This window comes from Vigna umbellata, chromosome 1 (assembly GCF_029865625.1).
Source record: "Vigna umbellata cultivar VRB3 chromosome 1, Vumbellata_1.0, whole genome shotgun sequence".
Lineage (NCBI taxonomy): Eukaryota > Viridiplantae > Streptophyta > Magnoliopsida > Fabales > Fabaceae > Vigna > Vigna umbellata.
Genome location: NC_142165.1, coordinates 43,491,061 through 43,508,313, shown reverse-complemented (window position 1 = coordinate 43,508,313; position 17,253 = coordinate 43,491,061). Strand labels below are relative to the sequence as shown.

Here is a 17,253-nt window from a genome sequence, read left to right as displayed (position 1 = left end):
AAAAATTAGAAATTTAAAGAAGTTATATAAAATAATCTTCAAAGTAATTTTAAATTATAGGAAAAAACTAGTTTGCTTTTTTATTTTGTTAGAAGTTCCTTAGCGGGAGAAATTTGTTCAAATAATTACACTTACTTATTTATTGACCTTTTACTTACTCAAGAAGGTTAACAAGAGTGTTTCGATTGGTGTAAAAAAATTTGTATTCATAATACATGGTCATTAAACTCAATTAAAAATAATAAATTATATGTATGGTAACCGTAAAACAAATGTAGACCATTTAAATGCCTCGATTTCAGAAGTTTAAAAATTTAAAATATGATTTTGACCAGTAGAGATTTGTAGATTCCAATCAAATCCATTATAAGTTAAACATATAAAACATCTTTATCAACAAATTACAAAGATGAGAAAATTGTTCAATTTACATCTCCAGTTTATTTTTTTGAGGCAAAACCTAACACCTAAACTGTGACTCAATTTTAACCATTCCAGTTAGTGGTTTCAAATGGAATGTTTTAATGCTTGATGAACTTTTCACATTTTCCCATCTTCTGCTACATATACAACATGGCAGATAACATTACTGAATGTGAAGTTGTAAATACAGCAGATTCAGTAACATGGCATAAAAAGGCCATGGTGCTTTTTTACATACAAACTGATTACAAGCTAGAGTTTGCAAATCGCCTCGTTCAATAACAGATTGAAGCTGCTGAAATGAGCTGAACCTTGAGCCTTGAGTACAGTGTAATTAGAATGAGCACCTAACATAAATAAAAAGCTCCTATAGCTATGTTAAAAATAAGCACTCTACAGCATCCAAGATGCATCCTAACTATTGCCAACGTTTAAGGGGCTTCGCCGAAGAAGAGCTACTGGCAATGGGTTTTCTAACACCTACATGCAATACAGTAAATAAGAAGCAGCAATGCCAAGGGAGATTGGGTTTCAGATCAATTTAAATAGGGATGTGAGAGTAAAATATTAGACATAGCAGAATAAAAGGGTAGGTTAATTGAATATACATACTTGACGGAGCCTTCGAGGAGGTTTTGCTTAATGATAGCCTAGAAGGTATTGTCCGCATTTTTTGTGAGGCTTGAGCAGCTTTAGGAATTCTGGATGGCATAATTGGCCTGCATTCAATCAAACAAATTGAGATCCGATCCAATTTAAATAGGATTGGTAACAGCTCCTACGCAAGTAACTTGATTTTAATTTTCTTTTCTGCACCTCCAAACTTCCAATATTTTTAATTTTGCCATTATCTTTATTTTAGATATCTAGAATTCTAGAATATATTCTTTTCCGAAATGCATCATAAGGAATGTATAAATAATGTTTATGTTTATTTTAGAAAATTCTGGAAAGTACATTTCGAAAGATATTTGATCCTATTCTAAAATGCATTATTAAAATGTTTGACACTGTTTCAGATGATTTATTATCAAAATTCTCACCGCTTATTTATTTAGAATGTGTAATATAGAAGTTTTTCAATACATTCTTGATAGTATTTTTCGGAATGATCAAGGATTTCAAAAGGGTAATTTGTTCATCAAATTATTTATGCACACCTTCAAATGAAAGGGCATACATTGTAGAGCAATCATTTTTGTATTATTCTCACCATTGCATATTACGATAGAATATGTGCCTCATAAATTTTTAAAAGAGGGAGGAGAGAACTGACTTTTCTGTGCTTTCAGCTGGAAAATTAATGATTTTGTTGCTGTCCTTCACTGGTGTCGCTTCAGCTGCCTTCTCGAGTTCAGGGAAAAGTGTATACTCCACAATACTACTGATTGAGCCTTCGGTTTCGGTTCCCATTGAAAGACCACCATCAGATATGTCACTTAATCTCTCCTCCGAATCTGCATCTCCAAATCTTAATAGGTCAGTGTCCTCATTGAAATTTTGACTGATATCATCTCTGGCTAATTTCAACCGAAGGGAGCTGGACTTGTTCCTGAAATCATCCATTGATTGATGAGAACCAGCTTCAGAATGCTTATCACTGTATTCTGAGCAGTTATCCATGTCAGAAGCTGCCTTTCCATTCACTCTAAGGCTGCTCATTCCCGAACGTCTTGTGCTATTTCGGGGAGTCCCTACGGAGAGTCTCCTTGGAGATGATGACCTGTGTCTAACTGAGATCATGCCATTCTTTGCACCATTTTGATTTGCTTTGAGCAACTGTAACTGCTCAATCTCTTCATCCTTCCTTCCAATAACATCCTTGAGAGATACCAACTGCAAGAATAACATACAACGTCAGTGTGAATTTATAAATGATATTACAATCAGCTCAAGCTACACAAGAGTGATAACCTGAATAACGATAGGTCATAAGTCTAAAAACAGACTAATAACTAAAATCCAAACTCCTAACATCTGGTATTTTTCTGATAACGTGACATTGACTTCACTTCCATCAACTAAGCTATGTACAATGCAAATGATAAATAGAATAAACCTGCTCCATAAGTTCTCTCACATCCCTTCCCTCTTTGTTGCTACGAGCAGCGCCTAACTCAACGCCAGAAACCCTTTCAGCAAACTTCAAGGTGCTTACAGTTTCAGAAAATGAAGCAACATCAGGATTAAGCTGAACAAACATAAGGGTTTTTGCTTGACCGCCTATAAAATAAAAAGGGCAAAAGCTATTGCAATTCAGCAAGCCATGAAAATAATATACTTAGATCAACTCAAACAAATGAAATTAAACATAAAACTGTAAGTTAATTCCAACAATGGCAACATTTACCTAACGAACTCTGAAGAAGTTGGGTCAATTTACTATTTCTATATGGCACATGTGAATTCTTTTGTGATAGGGCAAATATCACATCTCCAAGTGCAGATAGTGATTTATTTATATGTTGAGCCTCCTTCAGCCTATCTCCAGTTGCTTCAGAGCGGTCCACTCTTTCACTTCCTGCAAGATCTACAAGATGCAGACATCCACGCAACAGTGTGTTGGTCTTCAAATCCGTTCCTCGGACATGAACAGAGAGAACACTATCACGTGATTTCAAAATAAAATGAGTTTTGTGTCTTCACAATTGGAAAATTGATAATAAAAAAAATCTTAAAATTGTGGATACAACCTGTGTGATCGACTACTTCTTTCATTCAAGGCTGTTGCACTAGTTGCTCGATTCATCAACCCAGTATTCATCAACTCAAGGACATCTGCCATAGAATTTACAGAATGCATACTTGCATCAGGAACAGCCAACCCATTTGGTTGGGCAGTATTCCAAATCCCGAGTGTGTGCAAGTCAAGGAAACAATACTTCATTTTGTAAATGGATGATAAACATTGTTATGTCTAAACATAACCACAGTTGTAGATGATAGAAAACATAAATGCATGAAGTAAATAAATGAATAATATTAATATGACAATACATGAATAAGAATGCAAGCTTAATTATCAATATAAAGAGTAACGTAACTAATAATAAAAAGGAAAGCCCAGTGCACAAGACTTCCATTATTGTGGTGGGTCTGGCAATATACAATAGACAAAGGAAAAGGATATCTCTTTTGAGGACCATTGCTTGATAGTAAATCACGAACTTGTTCGTTATAAATTTCAACCATTTGAACTCCAACTTCATAAACAATAGAGCTTCTCCTAGTCTGGGAGATATGGAAAAGATCATGAAGTGCCCGATAGTTGACTCCCCAATCTGATTTTGATGATAGGCCAGGTCCGCTCTAGTAGAAAAGCAACTACTGAGTAAAGTAGCTAGATACATGACATAAATAAAGTATCAAACAAATTTAATTCATACCATTGTATATGTCTTTCCTGAACCAGTTTGACCATAGGCAAATATACAAACATTGTACCCATCAAGAACAGATCGAATCAGTGGTTGAGTGTCCTTGAATACTTCCTCTACAAAAAGAATAATTGATGAATAAGTTGAACTTTACAATCAAGTAATAACAATGTGAAATACAAATGAAAAAAATGCAGTACCTTGACTTGTTGCTTGACCAAAAACCTTGTTAAATTTAAATAGTTTACGATTTTCCTTTCCATGTTTAAGAGGATTGCTAACAACGAGTTCTCCATCATCCCCAACAAACTCAATTGTTGTATGGCTTTGATTTTGCCCTGGAAGAAATGGTCTAATACGACAATACACCCTTATATTACCTATCCATAAAATGATTTAGAAACAAAACGAAAAATAAATCAGACTATCAATCAAACAGGGGCTCAAAAGTTCACAACCTGAAAATATAAGCACCGTGTATTACCTTTCAAATCTTGAACTTCATTATACAATTTCCTATTTTCTGCTAGAACTACATGATAATTTTCAGCAGCCTCAGCTAGACCTTTCAACTTGGTTCCTACATATACACATCTTGTAAATTGTAAATACATCTAATCCATTATAAGCAACAATAAATCATGAAAAGTTAAGCATTGTACCCTACCAAAGTACTTGAATTCCTCTAAGTAGCTTCTTTTTGTTTTTATTACATCATCTTTGACAGACTTCATGGATGCTCTCAGCTCCTATAAAGCATCAAACTATACGGTATAGCACATGAAAAATAATTGACAGCCTTAGAGAAAAGCAATACAAAGAAGCAAACCTGGAAAACTCCAAATTGGAAATTTACGATAGTTTGATAGCTATGTTCTTTATTCTTCCAATTCAAAAATCTGGATTCTGAAAATGCCTCTAGTTCCTTCACTTGCTTTCTTGCATCTGCAAGATGAAGCTTAAGTTCCTCTATCCTTTTTTCATATTCAGCTTTAGATTCAGTAACAAGTAATTCTAACTCTGAAACATGTTTTTCATGTGTTCTTTTGGCTATTTCCAAATCTTGCTTCAATGCAGAAATTTCAATTTCACTACGAACTTTTTCTTTCTTTAAATGAGAAAAATCTTGCTCTTCAAGTCTCTTCTTCTCCTCAAATTTAGTTTGTTCAGCCTGCAAATCGTACTGAAGATAGAAATGATTGCAGCCAGTTAGTAGTAATCAACAGAAATCACATTTCTAATTGGAAAAGCTACATGTTTTGAAATCTCTAAAGCCTATAAATACATTTATACATAAACCCAGTCACTTCTTTTATTCTTTTCACTGTGATGAAAGGGAACACTACTTCAAAAGATGCACACTTCACTATAGGTAATAATCACACATTTAACCCTTTTTACCTGCATAAAACATAGGAGACAAGTGTATATCTGTGTCTGAGCAATATAAGTGACATACTTATCATTTTAGACTATTTAAGGAATGGCAACTATTAGTTATTCACCCAAATCAAGAACTTTACTCTAGAATGCAAACATAAATGAGCCAACCAATCACTTGATCTTCTTAAATTCAAGAAATGCGTATGTGCATACATGTGTATGTCTGTAGATAGATAAATCGGGAGAGAGATCAGGTTCCTCTCTTCAATAATCACGTCTATATTTTAAATTTTATTAACTCAACTGTTAATTAAAAATATTTTATTTTGTAGATCAAGCTCATACCTTTCTATAAAATCTTAAAAATTATTTAATGTTTAATTAAATAAAATCAATCTATTGTATAATATTTTTTTAAACTATAAGTACATTTTATCTTTATATCAGATAACTACAAAAGTCTGATTTACCAAAAATTTGGTATGCATGATCGTTGAGTTAACATCCAAATTCAATAGTTGGATTAACAAAAATTAATGCATGCAAACAATTTCGTTGATGGAAGTAAATTCAGTAACTTGATATCTCATCGTATATGTACACAACACACACATAAGGAGACAGAGGTGAGTGAGTTGCATTAGTGTAAATCATGTCAACTATTATACCATTCAATTTCTTCAAATTGGATAATTTTATCTCAACCTACTGTTGGATTGAAAGTTCCTTTCGTGGGGGTCATATCCACAAATTTTATTATTAAGCCAAATTATTTGATACATCATCCATATACATCAAAATTGATATAATATATACCTTTAAAACATTAAAAATATGAATAATTTGATTGTGATCTTATTGATGTTCAATTTTCACAAAATTGACACAAACAAACAAGGTAATATACAATTATATTTCAATGATTGGATCAATAAAACTCATTCCATATAAAGGAATTGAGGGCGTAATAATTGGTGTAATTTGATTCCCCTATATGTGTGTGTGAGTAAACGCAATAACAATAATGACAACACAAGTAGTGTGTAAATTTAACAAAAACAACGATTTATATTGCTAGGTTGTTTGGTTATTTTGAATTCAAAGATAAGGCTTGAGATAAGTTTGCACCTTCAATTGCTGAACCCAACTTGAAAGAATCTGCAGAAAGTGGAGGCAGCTTTAAAATAAAATTAGCAGATAGCAAAAATATAAAAGAACAGTAAGGCATTGCCCCGAATCAATCAACAACAAAAAATACCTCATTCTCTTCAGTTGTCCCTACTGCCAAGGTCTCAAGTGCATGTATTCTTGTTTGATATTTTCCCTCACGAGCTTTGAAATGATAGTTTTGCTTCAGGTATGCAACATAGTTAAATGGTCATTATCAAGAACAACTAAAAAACCTGATATTCTACAGTGGAAATGTGAAAAGAAATGTAACTTTACATTTTTCATGCTTTCAGCTTGATTCGAAAAGCGCAACTCAATTACTTGCAGAATTTTCCTCAACAAGCATGCAGCACGATGAGCCTAGAAATATATAAAAATGAAAAATTCATCTATTTCTGAGACATAATCAAATTTAATTTTGCATGAACAATGTAATAGCACTTTCTATTACTTATTGTAGAAGTATTATGTCCAGTTACCTGAGGTACATCTCCATTTTTCCTTTCAAATATATCACTTAGGATCCTTTTTCCTATATTAAAAAGCAATTGAGTTGAGACACTCTGCAAGAAAAATTTCGTTATGTATTAGGGTCACATGCGTTAACAGCAGTAACCAAAGGGAATCATTACACACAGGGAGAAAGGGAGAATATTATTCAAATAATTATAAATGTGAAATCATTTAATGTATGAGAAAAAAGAAAGGGAAAGTTGATAGAGACAAATTATCTCATCACTCACATCCAAATTGTTTAATTTCAATACTTCATTAAAGTTGGCATCAGAATAATCTACATGCAACCCTTTCTTCAAGTGGAACAGTTCATTAGACTTTATTCCAGTGTGATCTACGGATGCAATTCCATCTGGATAAAGAAAATAAATGCTAAAACATAAATAAAATGTTTAAAAAGATATAGAAACAAAAATATCTAAACAACAACCAATCCTTGTTACATTAGGTGACGCCATATACATGGATCACATGGCATCTTTGTACTCCTAAGAATATTCAAACATGTAATCATCTACCAAGAGCAGGGCACTTTTTTAATTTATCACAATACCTGAACCAACAGAACCATCAAAAGCATGTTGAAATTTTGAAGCATCCTTGAGGCAACTGTCACTTTCCTCTGAGGACATTAGATTTGATTGGTCCCACCTCTTTCTAGAACAACTTTGGATATTTTCTCGTGCAGCATTATAAGAAAAATGAGTTTTTAGAGTTTCAAGACACTGCAACACAGGCACCATGGATCCCTGCATACATTCTCAGGCCTCATTAAATTACTACGACAAAACTTGCCGAGTTTAGTAAAGAAAAATGGAAATTGAGAATCATATTTGGAGCCAACCAGCTTATTTTAATACACAAAGTCCAGTTTCAGCATTAAAAAAAGAAACTGAAGTATACATAACCTCAACCATAAAATAGTAGATATCACAATCAAATTGTTCAGTGAATCTCCTTCATTATGCGACAAACAAAGATGAAACAAACCTTCTATTTCCTATGTAAAGACAAATAAGGTATTTATCTAGCCAACCCATCTAGAGTCAAGGACAGCCAATTAAATTCAAATATATAAATGACAATATCTCAAAGTACATCGCATAACAGAACTTCTTATACCTGCTGTAGGTCTGACAATTCAAATCCAGACAATCCCAATTCATCCAAAGCTACCAGAAACCTTTTCACACTGATTAGCTCATTCAAAGAACCATTTCCCTGAAGTCAAAAGTGAATGCCTTAGCTTAGAAGAAAGAGGACAAAAGTAAACAAGCTCTCTAACTTAATGTCTGCACATTAGAAAACAGAGACTATTAAACATAAAAAAAAATCACACACACACAAAAAAAACATAACACAAAGTATATAACAGAAATAAGGACACTCCTACCTTCACCGAACCAGGAACCAGATTATCCAAAATGCTGCATAACACAGATCCATCCCTCAACCGTGCCCTCAACTCGTCCTCCGAAGTATCTAAAGGCAGATTAAAGTTAGGAAGCACAGCATTTATCCACTTCACCAGTGACGGAAGCTGCTGACTACCTGAATCCATATCAAAATCAGTGTTGTAAAGGCGAGGTGAACAAAAAATTCAAACAAATGTATCATTATAGAGAAGTCATCGGAACTCCTATTTGTTTAACACCTGCACGATGAAACCCATTACCGTTGTTAATTCCCCCTTTCCCCCACCCCTCCTGCTCCCACTGCATACTCGATTTGGACCCTCCTCGTCCCCTTTATCAATAGCACCTACAAGGCCACAACACATAATGTTAATAGTCCAAACAAGCTGAAACCTCATCACATGAGAAAAAATTAACCAAAAAACCGAACATCAATTCATCCAATTTTTAACCAATAACATCAGAGAAGGACAATGATGGCAACAACACACTCTTTGCAGTAAAAGATTAAGAATTAGGGTTGATATCAGCTGCAATAAACAATCTATTCTAACTCCAGTACAACAAGGGTACTGCATTCCGTGAATAAAAGGTGTGTTATCAAGGTCCAAACGATTTCCTTAGGAACTGCAATCACGGAAAAGAAAAGGAGAACTAAATTTGACACACTGAACTCACCATCGAAGCTCCAAAATTAGCTAACACACTTATTATTATTATTATTATTATAACTAATATTGATATTTTCTGAATTAATTACACAACGAAATAAGAAAAAACAAAGATTAAGAGGAACAGATCGGCACGAACCTATCTCGAGAAAGCAATGAGGGAAAAAGACGAGCTCGTTCTTCGGAAAACAGAAATTGAATCCAACAAAATAGACACAAATATTGCAATGTGGATGAAACAGCAATGAGAGAGGTTACAGATCGAGGAGAATCACAGGGAAATTGTGGTACGGAAATGAAAAATTTGGGGTTAAGAAAAGGAAGAAAAGGATTTAGGTGGTAGAGACAGTGAAAGAGTGTTGAAGGGAAGTTGAGTTGAAGCAATGGGCATAGCCTTTTCTCTCTTTTTTTTTTTTTTCTTTGTTGTGTTGTTTTCAAATGACAGTGTGAGGACCTGGAATTTTGTAAAATTTGGGAAAGTGTGAATTGAATTGGATTACAAGCCAAATAGAGAAATTTGAATCTTTAAGATTTTAACTACCCTTCCAATGTTAAATAATAACAAAAGAGTGCTTTCTTTTTGCAATTTTCTGATTTTGACGCTATCCGACCTCATTCTCGAATGCAATTCCCGCCGGCCTCTTTCTCTTTCTTAATTTAAACTAATCTCAATTATTTAAACAATAAATTGTTATAAAACTAATATCTTAATTCTTAATTAACCCACCACTTGCTTTTGGCCAAAGGTGTCTGAATCTATTATTTTAATGAGATTATAATTTTTTTAGAAAAATGTAGATAACTGTTGCAAAGACAACAATGTGAGGAAAATGATTGGGTTGGATTTGTTACATACAATAACAAAAGTTGGATGTGTATTTTATAATTCTTATTTCTTTTATGCTTTTTTAAAACTAATTACAAATTGTAATTTAATTACTGTAATTCCAAAATAACTCCTTAATCAGATGTAATAATGATGCATTAGTGACTCTTCAGATAATATAGGATGTAATGTAACACCTAACCATTAAATTTTTATAAAAATTATTTATCAAATAATTTTATTTCAAAATATATTATACATGTCTAAACTCCAATATGAATAATTTTTTTACTACATAGTAAACCAGACTGATTGATGTGCGTTTAATAAATAAAATTTTGGATTTGTCAAACAAAAGTATAACGTAAAAAATGTTTTTCTAACTTATGTCTAAATTAAAAATATAATTTTAAAAATCTTGCAGGCAATATTTTAATATATAATTTATAAATAAATTATTTTTCCCTTATGAAAAGTTAAACATATATTCTGAACCTTAGAATTTGTACAAACCTTAAAGATAACCTCATAGTCACATTTTGTGCTTTATAACTAAGTTCACAAATTGCATGATCGAGTGTTAAAAATCAATTCATATATGTTAATTAAATTTATTTATGGTGGATATATTTGCTTTCATTAAAAGCAAAATTCTGTGACATTTTGAATGTGATAGATGATAATATATATGACATGTTTGTTTGATTTTTTTTTCTATATATTAACAGGAACAAAAGATAAACTTCTAGAAAATGTATATTTTTTTTTAAATATTTTTGAAAACAAACTAAGATAATTATTGATTATAACTTTTAATATGTGTGGATAAAATTGTTTTCGAAAGAAAATTAAGAGAATAATTTTTTATAAACAGTGGGAAGTTTTCTCTAGGAAAAGAAAGTAACAAGGACAGAGTATATCAAGAAAAACGATTATGAGTATATCAAATATTATAATTTGATTTTGAATAATAAATTGATATTTTAAATTTTTTTTAATATTGTAACTTGGTATGCATATATTTTATATAATTTTTTATTAACTAGGAGGACATTAATAAAATTCGAAGTTAATTATATTTAGGATATCTACATAATGATGTCTTTGACCAGTTTCTTAGCAATGAGTTCTACAGCCAATAAAGCTGCAAATTGAAAAGTTGTAAGAATCCCTCAAAGTTATGCCATGACTACACAAACAAACTCCATCAAGCTTTGTTTCAGTTTTATCAAAAGAAAATAAATCCACATTACCTCCTATCTATAATCAACGTTAAATTAATTAATAGCAATTAATTTCATTGATTTTGATAATAGAAATATAATTGATACTATTTAATGATTACTTTGGCCATTTAATTGATATGGAAATTACTTACTTTCTGGATGATTTGATGAGAAATGGATTGAATTTTGGTGAAGATTAATAATAGATAAAATAAGACATTACATCGTGACCCAAGTTGAAAATTTTGAAATAAACTTTAGTTAACTAAATATGTACCTTATTTATCTAAAAATTATTGTATAAATATTTACATAATTTGGCATTATTAATTTTGAGAGCGTCTGTCCAAAATGAAAAGAAAAAAAATCATATTTTAGATTCATGTGAAAAAGTTCTTAAACTATATGCGTCATTTTTTCATCAATGTGTTGTAATAAATTTTTTCTTATTAATAAAAACATGTCACTTATAAGTTTGTAGACAATAATATTGACAGTATGGTAAAGAAAATTATGTCAAAGTTGTCATTTGTCTATTATTATTGTAGAGATATTTTTTATTTCATGAAAGACAATACAATCATGTGTATGGAATTCTTTCTAATTAAATTCAAAGTTTTTTTTTATAAAAATAACACTCTACAGCCATATTTTTGTTAAATTTGATCAATATGAAAATGTCAGTAGTTTGACTATTTGATGATTATTTTGAATTTTTTTATATTTATTGTTTATTTTTTTAAATTTTATGTTTTAATTTGTTTTTAGAATCTTAATATACACCTCTAAATATTTTCATTGATGAGAATAAAAGAGCGATGTTTAAATAATTGAAAATTGTCATGTCATTATCTTTTTGTAAATTTATTCTCTTACTTTCTCATTGTTACCATTTTTCTAAATTTTCATGAAGTTGTTTATGAATCTCTACCTAACATGTTTATGTATTATTGTCAATTGATTTTTTACATTAATGGTGTTGACTATAAACGTTTGACTTTAATTTAATTGTAGATGGTGGAGTAAGATAAGATAAATGAAAGTCTAATCACAAATAAATGAAGTCTCTTGCCTTTATAGTGTTATGTTGAATACTCAAATAAATAATTGATATTAGTATTACAGAAATACATTTTTTATTTTTTATAAGAGACATTGAGAAATTACTTAAATATTTATACACTTATTTTAATTCAGTATATACAATAAGTAAAGGTTAAATAATTTATTATTTTAAGAGTTACATAGCAACACATCGTTCCTTTTTATGCAACAAAGAATAAAGTATATAATTGATTTTAAAGTTGATATTATTAACATTTTATATTTTTTTAATGTTACATACATATTGCACTTGCTGTTATACTAACTACTATATATGTTTGAAGTTAAGAGCTATAGATTGTTTTGTTAATTAGTGGGAGCTAAAAGAAACATCATTATAATTATAATAATAAAAAACTCAGCATCACAGAAATATATTTATCTAAGGTGTTCTAATATGATTTTTTTAACAATAACAAAGGATCGATATTTATCTTTTTATTATGTTTATACGAGATGTTACAATAATATACTATAAATGTTCATTGAATATAATGAAGTAAAATTTTACTTTCTTGGGAGAGATTGAATCTATTGATTACGTGTAAGTAATGAAATCAAAGCAATGGAGAGATACAAAATAAAAGATTTGCAAGCCATGAAGAAAAATCTTACTATAATTCATTTTGTAGTCTAATAATTATAAATTATAATATATACATACTGGTTTCTATATTCACTTCAGACAAGTAATACTATAGACAAAAATCATTCAATAATAATATAAACTTCCAAGACTCAAGGACAACAGTGGTATATGATTACATATAGTGTCTTAAGGCGGTTGATAATATTAAACATTATGGATTGTAGAATTCAAACATTATGGATCGTAGAATTGGAAATGTAATTTGCATTACAGATTATATAAAACATAATTTACCTTTTAAATTATTTTTCAAATTTGTATTACGAATTGTACATTTGAAATTTAAATTTGTAATATAAATTATATAATTTGGAATGTATTTTATATTTTGAATTATATTTCAAATTTATATTACGGATTATATAATCAGTAGATTTATATTATGAATTTTATAATTTAGAATACAAATTTATATTTTAAATTGTATAATAAAATAATATTTTTGAAACTCGATTATATAATTCAAAATATCTACGAATTGCCAAAACAATAATTAGAGCATGGGTATAATAAAAAATTTGAAAAATATGGAAGTATAGAAAAAAACATGGGGTGCATGAAGAAATTCCCATAGAAGATCTATTACAATTTGAGATTTTGGGGTTTCATCCTCGCCTCCAATCCTTTCATCTACACCTCTAAAGTTTTACACAATGTCGAAATTACCCATATTTAAAACATTTTTAATATTTATTAAAACGAAAAAGTTGGTCAAAATTCTTTAATAAAGCAGTTTGTCAGTTATTATTTATTGTGCATTTGAAAAACTAGCATCGGGTCTCAGATTCTCAGCACACTCTCGTTCCACTGCTTCCAGTCACACACAGTCACCACAGTTTCGTCAGCGTAACTTCATCTTCTTCTTCATAAGTACTCATCACAATTGGAGTTTTATCTCCATTAACTATGTTCACCTTTTAATCACTAAAATTATCAAGATAAAATTTCAATTCCCTTATTATGATTGAAGAAAATAGTGCCAAAAACAACTACGGAGCTGTATCTAAGTTTTTTCCTAAAAAGAGAGAAAAAAAAAACCCATAAAGAAAAATTCAAATTTTCTTTCAACATAAAATCCAAACAATAATTTCACACAAAAAACAGGTATTATGGAAAATTGTGGAAACCTAAAAAAGAAAAATAAACGCGATGGGTCTCATGCATCTGCAAAGTCTGGGAAGAATGAAGAAGTGGTCAGATTGCATTGCACGTCCGTAACCACCAATATGTTTTGAAGGTGAAATCTGACACAGAGAAAACTAGGGACAAATTTGAGAAGCTCTAACATTATCGGGTTTTGGAAGAACGAGAATGAAAATAACGCCTGCGAAATATTGCAAACCCAACAATCAAAAGCTATGAATCGGATATGGAAATCCGATTCTATGTTTTGCATAATCACTTGAACAAACTCATTAATTACGAGGATATTTATAGAATTTGGAGGTGCAGAATGAGAGGGTTAGAGGTTTAGATGAAACGTCATTGAGATTTTTCTTAAGAAAATTTTGCTTCAGAGCTTCAATGAAGCAAATGGTAACATGTTGGTATAAAACTTAAAATTATTCTGTGTGGTCAATTGAAATTTAGTGAAAAAGAATAAAAATAATTTTAGACTTAGCTGCAATTTTAGTTTTATAATTTACAAATTGGTCTCTAATGTTTTATCCGTAACTTTAGTCCTTAAAATTTTAATTATTTATTATTAATTTTTTAATTATATATATCGTCATATTTTATTTTATTAAATTAAAATTTATTTTTTATAATAATTTTTATTATTTTTATATTAATATGTTTATTATTTGTTATTTTATTTGAAAATTAACTATTATAAAAGTTTAAAATATAATTAAAATATAATTATTTAAGAATTAAATACATATTTAACTCATTTTTATAAAATATGATATAACAATTAGCATTAATCGAAAATATTAAGAACAGGAGCTAGGTTTTCTAGTTAGTGTGGTTTGTGAGAGTGATTGAGAACTTAGAGGGACACAAAGAAATTCACCTGGGTCGTAACCAACTAGTTTGTTGTATCAATTGAGATGGAGCAGCATAGCGAACCGTGCGATAGAGAAGAAGTACGCGAGGGTGGTGGTGGTTCCTCCTTGGATCCTCCCAATCCAGAAGGAGAAACCCCAATCTCCGACGGCGTCGCATTCAACAATCAAAGCGAAATTTTCAGAGCGATCGAAGTTGTGGAGCGCGACTCACTGGCCATCGCTCAGAGTTTCACTTCTCTCTTCGCCTCCCTCCGTTTGGCGCTCTCCGAATCCACCGCCACCTCGCTCCACCACATGCAGTGCTTCACCGATGCCACCGGTCGCCTTCAGGAATCCGGTTCCACAATTTCTCATCCATAAACATTAATTCAAATTGGAAACATAATAAAATCGTAATAAACGTTTATATTTGTGGATTTGCAGTGCTTGATGCAGCAAACAAGGGGAATCGCTATATAAATTCCTGTCTCAGGTATTTTTATTAAATATACTTATTAACTGTCTATATTGAAATTGTTGGAAAACGGATAGATCACGTGACAGAAACTAAAATAAACAATGAAGCCCGGTGATTAAGTTGTTTAGTTACTTATTCATTATAATCATCGTTATCATATTTTGTGGGGGTGCAGATTGAATGAAGAGATGAAGACTGTTGATGGACTCGCTGCTCATCTGTATCCTATTGCTTTGCTATTTGCTGCTAATTTGTTTTACGCTCTCCTTCGTATTTTTGATATAAAGAATATACACTGTCACCCAATAAATGTTTCCGAACATGCCGAAAGAATCTATTGTGTAAGCCATGGTGTGCTTAGTACCATGTTAACATACTCCACTTTGATTCAATGGTGAACCTTTGTGCATTTTAGAGGCGTTCTCTCTGGAGGAGCTTTATTTGCTGCTTGAGACAAAGACTTGTGTGATTAGTAAGTAGGAACACTTGAAATTGTTGACTATTGTTCTTTTTCATCCTTCTTTGATCTTAGTTTTTAATTGAATCCTCAATGATTCGAAGAAAAACCCTAAGAAGGCACGTAGATTCTCTGGACTCAGCTGTTAACAAGCTTCTTCAATTCCCCTGATACATTGGGATTCAGTCCTGTACAAGGTTCATTTCTATTTCCCATAACTAACTCTTGAAAGAATGTGGAATGCCTAATCTATATATTTTTCATTTCATGGTTATGCTGAGATAGTGTTTCAGTGCAAATAAAGCAAAAGAATATTTTTCTCTTCTGGCAGTTGTTAAGATAGAGGGTTGAGAAGCGGTGAAGTTTCCTCCTTTTTCCCCAGTAAACAAGAGATAGAGAGTCTACAATATTGTTCCTCGTGTCACAAAATTTTCCTCTAGTGCTGACAAAAAAAAACACAAGACTTTCCTCTAGTGTGTCACAAGATTTTTCCAGTGCTCAGTATGTTTGAAGTTTTAGACGTGATGATTTTATGTATGTGCCTTTGTCATTATCACTGGTGCTGTTAATAGTTTGTATTCAGGACAGAAATGAAAGTAAGTACAGTCTAGAGTAGCATATTTTGGTTCTTCATCTTGTTCTGAAATGGTATAAAAACATTCTATGCCTCTTTGGGATATGGGATAAGATAAACTGCCTTTACTCTTGTTTTACATGATGGCACACTAGCTGAAAGAAAAAAGGTATAAAAGTAAAGAAAAAAGAAAAATGGAATGTCTGGCGTGTGTAAGAATACGACCTTTTGACCGACTGGTCCGGGATTCTATACGTTGTGCTGGCAAACATGAAAATGAATATTTTGAACCCTTTATCACTTGAGCAAGTGTTGAATTCCAATCCTTCAAAACAACTTGAGCAATTTTCCATATCTCGTGCGAATTCCAGGAATGCCCAACTGCATCTAAATCTTCTGAATCAGGATAGACAACTATGATTGGTATATAACTTATATATGGTAAAAGTGGGTAAATGATGCTAAAAGATGGGTGAAAACATTAATAGGAACCCAATGTGATGTAATACAGTGTTTTATTTCCTGAAAAACCCTATGTTAATCATTATGTGTGAGGAAATTATAGGTGCACATTGTTTAAACGATATAAAAGTTGTTGGATAGACAGATGGAGGGGATGTAATGAAACATAGAGTCATCGTGCAACAAAGTGTAGACAAATAATTTAGTGTCAAGCTTGTTCGATTAAAATAGAATTAATCAATAAAAGAGACGTTTTAGTGGTTGTAGTTTATGTTTTTGAAATGGTATTTTATGTAACGTTTTCTAAGCGCCTATGTTTGGTTTGGATTCCTTACTGATTTCCGGAGTCTTCATGTTGAACTAAGCAAAGTTTTTTTTTTATAGATAAATAACAGTTGAAGAGACCTTCCAATTTAGGAGGTTTGGAATTACTATAAAAACTTTAAATGTAAAAATTGAAGGCCGTGATGTAAAAAAAAGATGAATATCCAACTTGCACACTCGTGGCTAACTTTTACAACACTAAAACAT

At 31.2% G+C, this 17,253-nt stretch overlaps 2 protein-coding genes across 4 annotated transcripts; one reads left to right on the top strand and one right to left on the bottom strand.

The window, feature by feature from the left end:
* Positions 1-561: 561 nt before the first annotated feature.
* LOC124835150 (P-loop nucleoside triphosphate hydrolases superfamily protein with CH (Calponin Homology) domain-containing protein) lies at positions 562-9,475 on the bottom strand. 2 transcript variants are annotated; one of them, XM_047310039.2, is made up of 22 exons: positions 9,095-9,475; positions 8,524-8,630; positions 8,263-8,420; positions 7,992-8,090; positions 7,423-7,618; positions 7,097-7,221; positions 6,833-6,916; positions 6,630-6,713; positions 6,442-6,534; positions 6,312-6,341; positions 4,630-4,983; positions 4,468-4,549; positions 4,285-4,380; positions 4,001-4,180; positions 3,810-3,916; positions 3,554-3,732; positions 3,117-3,281; positions 2,774-3,027; positions 2,483-2,646; positions 1,700-2,259; positions 1,036-1,142; positions 562-903 (listed from the first exon to the last, which is right to left on the bottom strand). In XM_047310039.2, exons 2-22 carry the CDS (start codon positions 8,588-8,590, stop codon positions 842-844), a joined length of 3,246 nt encoding a protein of 1,081 aa, XP_047165995.1. In that variant the 5' UTR covers positions 8,591-8,630; positions 9,095-9,475; the 3' UTR covers positions 562-841. The 2 variants fall into 2 exon arrangements, with proteins under 2 accessions (XP_047165995.1, XP_047165997.1); XM_047310041.2 differs by having other exon boundaries at positions 8,545-8,630; positions 9,095-9,474.
* Positions 9,476-14,714: 5,239 nt separating this feature from the next.
* On the top strand, positions 14,715-16,399 carry LOC124830566 (uncharacterized). 2 transcript variants are annotated; one of them, XR_015783264.1, is made up of 5 exons: positions 14,715-15,109; positions 15,196-15,244; positions 15,405-15,701; positions 15,791-15,883; positions 16,018-16,399. XR_015783264.1 is itself a non-coding variant. In XM_088103265.1 (5 exons), exons 1-4 carry the CDS (start codon positions 14,815-14,817, stop codon positions 15,855-15,857), a joined length of 456 nt encoding a protein of 151 aa, XP_087959391.1. In that variant the 5' UTR covers positions 14,720-14,814; the 3' UTR covers positions 15,858-15,883; positions 16,018-16,399. The 2 variants fall into 2 exon arrangements, 1 of the variants encoding a protein (XP_087959391.1); XM_088103265.1 differs by having other exon boundaries at positions 14,720-15,109; positions 15,405-15,449.
* The last annotated feature ends 854 nt before the right edge of the window (positions 16,400-17,253 follow it).

Bases quoted from the DNA above. Each gene is read 5' to 3' on its own strand.
- LOC124835150 (XM_047310039.2), bottom strand. From the start codon at position 8,590: ATGCAGTGGGAGCAGGAGGGGTGGGGGAAAGGGGGAATTAACAACGGT. The intron at 4,381-4,467 runs GTAGGGTACAAT...GTGTATATGTAG, and splicing joins AGAGGAATTCAAGTACTTTG to GAACCAAGTTGAAAGGTCTA. The intron at 3,282-3,553 runs ATATCCTTTTCC...TGACTTGCACAC, and splicing joins AGCAATGGTCCTCAAAAGAG to ACTCGGGATTTGGAATACTG.
- LOC124830566 (XM_088103265.1), top strand. From the start codon at position 14,815: ATGGAGCAGCATAGCGAACCGTGCGATAGAGAAGAAGTACGCGAGGGT. The intron at 15,245-15,404 runs GTATTTTTATTA...GTGGGGGTGCAG, and splicing joins TATATAAATTCCTGTCTCAG to ATTGAATGAAGAGATGAAGA. The intron at 15,450-15,790 runs GTATCCTATTGC...AATGATTCGAAG, and splicing joins GATGGACTCGCTGCTCATCT to AAAAACCCTAAGAAGGCACG.